This window comes from Sinocyclocheilus rhinocerous, unplaced genomic scaffold (assembly GCF_001515625.1).
Source record: "Sinocyclocheilus rhinocerous isolate Xijiao unplaced genomic scaffold, SAMN03320098_v1.1 scaffold95, whole genome shotgun sequence".
Classification (NCBI taxonomy): Eukaryota; Metazoa; Chordata; class Actinopteri; order Cypriniformes; family Cyprinidae; genus Sinocyclocheilus; species Sinocyclocheilus rhinocerous.
Window position 1 is genome coordinate 1,685,843 of NW_015662004.1, and position 8,533 is coordinate 1,694,375.

Sequence of the window (8,533 nt, forward strand, 5' to 3'; positions counted from 1 at the left end):
AATAAATATAAGCAACACATTATTCAATGCTTTTTACTTTTGCATTTACTTCTAGATTTATATATTAAGTTGCTCAAGCAAGTGGCAAAACAATTAAACTACTTTTCTTACGTTGACATTGACAGAAATAGTCAGCTCTACTGCCTTTCCTTTTAAAATACAATCTTTATTACAAGCAATCCTGCGGTTCATAAAGAACTTTGTTTTCCTACCTCCATGAGTGCCATCTATTATTGCCTTGTTTATCTAAAAGTGCTCTTTCCCTTTAACCTAGCCAAAAAGCCATATGTTGACTGTGAAACACAGTAGACTTTAATAATATGCATTTATGGTGTAATTACAACATTTTCGTGTCAATCCATGTCCAAATTTACTGCAAACAATGCACTGTTACTTTAATTCAGCGCTTGCAGTGCAGCAAAAATAAACTTGGTGCGGAAACGATCGCTGCACTGCTGCAGACGCACCACTCGTGGAACGCACTGCCGTACACCAACCGTGTGCACGCTTTATTAATCCGTTAACATTATGTGCGGAAAAAATACGCACCACGTATGCACTGTAAACGGAGTATGTGTGAACCTGACATTATGTGTGTGCGCTGCGAATGGGCATGAGCGCATGGTCTCTAGGAGAGCGCTGAATGGTTTAAACACTGGCAAGAATTAAAAAGTAATGCAGTTTATAAACTTTAGTGACGATGTGACACTGCCTCGATTGTGCAAGTGACAATTCCTGTGTCAACTGTGCAGCGTGCAGCTCGCTTATAGACAGACGCGATGTAGTGATTTGAAGCCATTTACATATTTTCAGAGAAAGAAAGAGCGCGCGCGGTGATTCACTGTTTGTGAAATTACGTCGGTCTCATACAAGGTTTTCAAATTACTTTATAAGTTATGCAACTGCGTGCATTGTGAACGCTTTATTAATCCGTTAACATGAGCGCGGGAAAAATACACACCACATATGCACTGCAAACGGAGTAATGTGAACCTGGCATTATGTGTGTGCGCTGCGAGTGCGAGTGTGCATGAGCGCACGGTCTCCAGGAGAGCGCGCGAGCGCTGAATGGTTAAACACTGGCAAGAATTAAAAAGTAATGCAGTTTATAAACTTTAGTGATGATGTGACACTGCCTCGATTGTGCAAGTGACAATTCCTGTGTCAACTGTGCAGCGTGCAGCTCGCTTATAGACAGACGCGATGTAGTGATTTGAAGCCATTTACATATTTTCAGAGAAAGAAAGAGCGCGCGCGGTGATTCACTGTTTGTGAAATTACGTCGGTCTCATACAAGGTTTTCAAATTACTTTATAAGTTATTTAATGAAGAAATTAAATATTATAATTATTTCACCCACGCCGGACAGGGACTGAGACGGTGCCGCTGCATGTCGTGCCAAACAGCATCATCAGCTTGAGATCGGTTTTTCGAGATCGGCCTTTTTAGAGACCGCCGATCAAACATCCCAACGTGATTATCGGCCGATAGTGATCGGTAGCCGATCAATCGGAGCACCCCTAATAATAAACATAACCGAATGACGGCACTTATTAACATAACAGTCTGTCGAATAGCATACATCAACTGCTCATAAGACTAGGACATTTCCATTTCAAAAAATAGAATCACTAAAGGGAATAGATACGAGATGGGAGGAAAAATATACTTCAATATCTTCTGTCGCAATTATATCGTTGGGTAATTACACTGTATATAAACTGCAGGGCATTGAAATCGCTTATGAATGCGCGCTTGTTTTTTACTTTCACTTTCGAGATTCGCGATCACACGTACGGAGCAGCACTCGACAGTACTTACCACACAGTTTACAAGATTAGATGTTTGTCAGTGGTTCTCAGGATCTGCAAATCATTCGCCATCATCCTATCAGTCATCTCTCCTTACTCTGTTTATGTGGTAAGTGAAATGTTATGTACTGTAATGTAACAGGCTACCGTTAGCAAGCGGCTAACCATGTCCCTTTAGTGGCTCCATAGAACGCATTATTTTTTTCCGCGCCTTTCTGAATACGGATTTAGCCACACCTCTAACCCAGTCGGGGGTGTTTGTGGTCCGCACAGCGCTCTTATTTGACATCGTCCCAGGTTACTGTAACCGTTATATGCTATGCAAGTCTTTTTTTATGCCACGCAAGTCTACAGTGTGCGCGTGAAACAATGTGTTCTTCTGTTGTCTTTGACAGCTTTTAGGTGCGTTATTGGCAGCGCCACCACCGCATCAGCACGGAAAACATGGGGAATTTTTTTAAAGGGGTCATATGATGTTTTCACATTATTTTGTGTATTTGGTGTAATGAAATGTGTTTATGTGGTTTAAGGTTCAAAAAACACATTTTCCACATACTGTACATTATTGTTTCTCCTCTATGCTCGAAAATCGTGACCCATCCCTTAAATGTAGTTGGAAAAAAAAAAAATCTTCCAGCATAATCTTGGTTAAAGCAAGTAGATTTAATGCTATTTCAGGTTAATTTCTACCCTGCACATTCCTCACATGCACACAGCACTTACTGCAGGGCTATTGAGGCCACACACCCTACATGCACTGTGCATTTCTCCATAACATGCACAGATCATTTCTTGAATCCTGCACACAAAATATTGTCAAAATGTCCATCTTGTTGCGTATTCACATGAATTACATAAATATTACATACATTTATGTTTAAAACTTTCTCGTGCTGTGTGTAAGCTATTGCACAACAAAATTATACTATTGTAAAAACAAATACACTGACTGAGCAAACATTTGATGATGTTTGAGGTGAGGAGATAAAAAAAATGGTCTAAAAATGACCCTCCCCCCCCACACAATAACCCCTAGTCACCTAAAGGGGGAATCCCCCCCCATTTTTTTTTTTAAATTTGCATTAGTTTGCATGCATGTCAGCTTATGACCAAACAAAATGTTTATATTTAAGTTTGTATATGATACGGTTTCTAAAAAATTCTCCAAATTTCCAATGAATTCCCATAAATTCCTGTAAAGTACCCAATTTGGAATATTTCCCAAATTCCCTAGATTATGTTACCATGGAAAGTTTCCGGAAATAAAACAGAACTTTTCCACCCCTTTGCAACCCTAATTACAAAAGTAATATTTCTGTCTTAGAAATATTATTATTATTATTATTATTATTATTATTATTAAGTCCCCCTCAGAATCTCAGACAGCAGAGATTCAGTCGGTAAGAAAATACTTTGACTATGGTATATGTACTTTGACTATATGCATGTGTGTATACATAAAATAAAAATGTACTATAATAGCTTTGCATTACCATATTATATTTCTATTCCAGTTTGTTGTTTAAATATAAACATGTAAACAGTGGATGTCATATCTTTTTTCATGATTCATTTATTCAAACCTACATTAAATATTTAAGAACATGTTAAATGCAACTTTCTAGGGTTTATTTTACAAGCTGATCATCAAGTTTATGGACACTGAATGTCTTTCCTGAGGTAAATGTGATGTTGCATGACACACTGCTCACAAGCTGTTTCACTGACGTCTTTCCACGACTGAAACACTGATTGAGCAATTACATGAAACCCGAGACATTTCAGTGAGTAAGTTGTACTGCTTCCTTCAGCAGACCTTCTGATGCTCATTCATGTTCATTTCTTGCAGTAACTGGTAGTAGTAGTAGTTATTATTATTGCCAAGTCAGTTACATAAAAATAAAAACCAAGCAAACACAAAAAAATACGTGTAGTAACTGGTAGTAAAGAGGACTGTTGAGGATCGCTTGTACTGAGGCACAGAAATTTGTCACGCTATGCTGAAAAGCACCACAACAGTATTTACCTTTTGAATTTTAAAATAAAACTACCAGAATTTAAAAGCTATCAGAAGCAACAAAGCTTACTGTAGGGCTGGGTATCGTTCAAAAATTTTCGATACCGATACCGATACCGATACCTTGACTTCGATACCGGTTCCTGAGCGATACTTTTTTCGATACCAATTTTATGAAATCTATTTAAACAAGATTACATTAAGGAACGTTTTCATTTTAAAACAGAAGCGCACCAGTGTAAAAGTAGCCTTACAGCTACGGGGGCTGGGACGCATTCACACTAAATACTAAAAAGTATCGAACTCGATACCCAGCACTAGCTTACTGCGATTTATTAGATGGGATGTGTGCTACAAATTATGTTTTATTAAGTTTTGTTCATCAACTGAAAACAGCACAGATTGAATCTTGGGATTTAGGAATTGGTATCGGTTCATCAAAATGAGAATTGATTCAAATATTTCATCCCAGGCCTACAAGGTAGTGTGTCAACTTATACTTTCGTGACAAGTTAACAACATTACCCAGGGTGCATCTCATGAGGTTGGCTGAGAGAAGCCCATAGTGCAGAGCTGGACTCTTTATTCTGTCTATAAAGAATAAGAGTGATCGAACTCTTTCCATATCATTTACATTTGCACAGCTTTTCTCTGTTTCCATGTTTTCTTTGACACAAACAAAACAGGCATCGTGACCCAGAATGAGCCTTAATTACAGCTTGCAGTTCTATGGTTTAATTACGGGTTTAATGGCTAACAACCTTGACTATTCCCATCATAAAAAATCTTCCCAACTCCTGACTCTGTGTTTCCACTGACTGGCCCATTACAAAAGGACTCCAGCCAGAGTGCAAACACTAGCACTTTGCTTTTCTTCAACAGAGAGCACAGACAGCCAAGAGAACCAGAACACACACAAAAGATGTTATTGCGTGTGGAACATCACCATGACCACCACAAATTGAAACTAGTCATGAAGATACACTTTAATATTGCATGTTTTACATTTGATTAAGAAAATATAAGTGCAACTTGGCCACACAACATTTGCCAGTGTTGCAGCTATGGTATTATGGGTGGTATCTTATTGGGCCAAGTCAAAAAAGCCCACCCTTAAGTCTAGATAAGACTCTATGCCTTAACTTTGTTGTCCATTTTATCATTGACCAGTTAAAAGCCTGATCAGTCCGCCCCAAAAAAGTAATAACACACCATTGTTCATGCTTTCCCCCATCATTAAAGGGTTAGTTCACCCTTTATCCCTTTTATGCCCAAAGTTAAGAAACCCAAGACTTCAAGGAGTTCTTTCGAAGAGCATTTCCAGTTCAATGTCATTCAGTGGTTGTTGTATAGACAAGGAGTAATTGCTTGTTGTGTTTGGACATACCGACATAATGCAGGTACAGGGCAATATATTTGTACTGGAAGAGAGGGTTATTGTTGAGACTGCTCCTCTGGATCTTCTGGAAGAAGGAGCTGACGTCCCAGCGGTACAGCACATCCAGCAGCATGATGCTGGGGATCCGAAGACCCACGTTCAGCACCGCCTCCACACGCGCCTTCATCGCTATGACCAGCAGGGCACCGAAAAGGCTTCAACCTCAACTGAGAGAGAGAAACATGATTTCAAGCAGAGAATAACAGAGCAGTCCTATTGAAATGACACTTAGCTTTGTAGCCTTTGAGGAAATAAATCATGAGACACACTCAGACAAGATAAGTTTATATTTCAACTTGTCAAATTTGACAAAATAAAATTAATAAGCATAATAATAATAAAGTGCATACATACATAGACTTATATATACACTGCCATTCAAAAGTTTGGGATCAGTAAGATTCACAATGTTTTTTGTTTTTTTTAAAGATGTCTCTTCTGCTCATCATGGCTGCATTTATTTGATCAGAAATACAGAAAAAAACTGTAATATTGTGAAATATTATTACAAATTAAAATAATGGTTTTCTATATAAATATACTTTAAAATATGCAAAGCTGAATTTTCAGCATCATTACTCCAGTCTTCAGTGTCACATGATCCTTCAGAAATCATTCTAATATGCTGATTTATTATCAATATTGGAAACAGTTTTGCTGCTTAATATTTTTTTTGGGAACCTGTGATACTTTTTTCAGGATCCTTTGATTAATAAAAAGTTAAAAAGAACAGCATTTATTCAAAATAGAAATATTTTGTAACAATATACACAAGTTTGGGGTTAGTATTTTTTTTTCTTTCTTTTGAAATTAATTATTTTATTCAGCAAGGTTGTTAAATTGATAAAAAGTGATAATAAAGACTTATACTGTTGGAAAAGATTACTGCCTTAGAACTTTTAGTTGAGTACACATTTTATATACAAGTTTTTTGTTGAGTATTTGAAATGTTTATTTGCTAAAAATACAAATAAAACAAATAATACTACAAAAATATGATATTATCGCCAAACAAAATCATAATACATCTCTAAAACCATAATAACACTCTTATCTTTACGAAACCATGAGAATACGAAGGTACTTTTCGGAAGTATAAGAACGACACACCTACTTCTCTTATTACCACCGGACGGAAAAAAACACTACACTTACATAACCATACTGCTTTCTTCAACAATACAGTCAAATAATTGTGCTGTGACGAGAATATAGTGCTGTTTCTCATATTTAAACTCACGTGGATAAGTTATGGTCATGCTTGTCGTGTTAAACGTGTTTGAACTCTAGTAACCCCGACACATCAACAGTCACACAGTAAAAAAAAAACAGGACGACTGAGAAAAATTGAAAATATAAACCTTTTACAGACATAAATATTACAACGTTAGGACGACAGAACACACGTTTAAACGCGAACCAGAACAATAACGGTTGACTTTCATTGGCTGTGAGGAGTTTGTGCTGACTAAAGGATATCGTCTTAATGCTAATAATCCATTAAAGTTTATATTTAACTGCTTTAGAGGTCTTAAAACACTAACGAATAATGTTTTTGAGGTAAATGTGATAAATACGTAGAGTTCAATTATTTGTATCTGCCCAGCTAACAGTGGCATTACAGAACTGTGTCCGTTATTCCCTTACAAACGCTTCGATAATTATAATAAAAATAGACTTACATATTGGTTAATCACTTCACACTGTTAGATTTCGTCTTAGGGTGAATATAAACCATTTTTAACTCAGACGTCTCAACGTTATGGTCAAATTGAAAGCAGAAGAGACAGAGCAACTAAATTCACTTACTCCATCAGGCAGCCATTACGCACACCGTTTGAGTGTGCACTGCGCATGCGCAATTTTTGAATACCGGAGATTGGCCGCTAGATAGCGCTTGTCTCACATAAATTCTACTATGGCGAAGGCTTGGTTATAATGAATGAATGGTTTTATTGACAAATGAAGTAGAAATGAGACACGTAGTTACTAAGGAGAGAGTGGATGGGTTCGAGGAACGAATTCGGATCTGAGTCTTTCGCGGAAGCTTCAAGGTGAATGCAGAGTACCCAGTTCCACCTCTATGGATTAGACTAGGTCATGAATATTAATTAATCATGTTGACGTTCTACGTAATCTTTCTGAAGCGTTGTGACGTATTTAAAACTCATGAGCCAAATATTCGTAAATTTGCTTTCTCAACATATAGCATAGAAGGTGACAAGTAAATAGTGTAGTGTTCTCTTATGTGTTTTAGACTCTGCTTTTATACTTAATGCAGGACCATTACATATAGTCAGACATTTACATTACATTTACGTTTAGTCATTTAGCAGACGCTTTTATCCAAAGCGACTTACAAATGAGGACAATGGAAGCAATCAAAATCGACAAAAGAGCAATGATATACAAGTGCTATAACAAGTCTCAGTTAGCTTAACGTAGTACACGTAGCAAGGGTTTTTGTGTCCGTAACGCTTCGATAAACGCTTCGATAATTATAATAAAAATAGACTTACATATTGGTTAATCACTTCACACTGTTAGATTTCGTCTTAGGGTGAATATAAACCATTTTTAACTCAGACGTCTCAACGTTATGGTCAAATTGAAAGCAGAAGAGACGGAGCAACTAAATTCACTTACTCCATCAGGCAGCCATTACGCACACCGTTTGAGTGTGCACTGCGCATGCGCAATTTTTGAATACCGGAGATTGGCCGCTAGATAGCGCTTGTCTCACATAAATTCTACTATGGCGAAGGCTTGGTTATAATGAATGAATGGTTTTATTGACAAATGAAGTAGAAATGAGACACGTAGTTACTAAGGAGAGAGTGGATGGGTTCGAGGAACGAATTCGGATCTGAGTCTTTCGCGGAAGCTTCAAGGTGAATGCAGAGTACCCAGTTCCACCTCTATGGATTAGACTAGGTCATGAATATTAATTAATCATGTTGACGTTCTACGTAATCTTTCTGAAGCGTTGTGACGTATTTAAAACTCATGAGCCAAATATTCGTAAATTTGCTTTCTCAACATATAGCATAGAAGGTGACAAGTAAATAGTGTAGTGTTCTCTTATGTGTTTTAGACTCTGCTTTTATACTTAATGCAGGACCATTACATATAGTCAGACATTTACATTACATTTACGTTTAGTCATTTAGCAGACGCTTTTATCCAAAGCGACTTACAAATGAGGACAATGGAAGCAATCAAAATCGACAAAAGAGCAATGATATACAAGTGCTATAACAAGTCTCA

The 8,533-nt window shown here is 37.2% G+C and overlaps 1 protein-coding gene across 4 annotated transcripts in view; it reads right to left on the reverse strand.

The window, feature by feature from the left end:
* The window catches only part of LOC107727274 (RING finger protein 145), a 25,724-nt gene extending 17,793 nt beyond the window's left edge, over nucleotides 1-7,931 (reverse strand). The window contains exons 1-2 of one of the 4 annotated variants that reach the window (XM_016537096.1): nucleotides 7,786-7,931; nucleotides 5,216-5,433 (exon numbers count right to left, since the gene is read on the reverse strand). In XM_016537096.1, the coding sequence (XP_016392582.1) occupies nucleotides 5,216-5,393 (178 nt within the window). In that variant the 5' untranslated portion in view covers nucleotides 5,394-5,433; nucleotides 7,786-7,931. The other 3 variants (XM_016537097.1, XM_016537098.1, XM_016537095.1) reach the window with 3 other exon arrangements.
* Nucleotides 7,932-8,533: the final 602 nt, after the last annotated feature.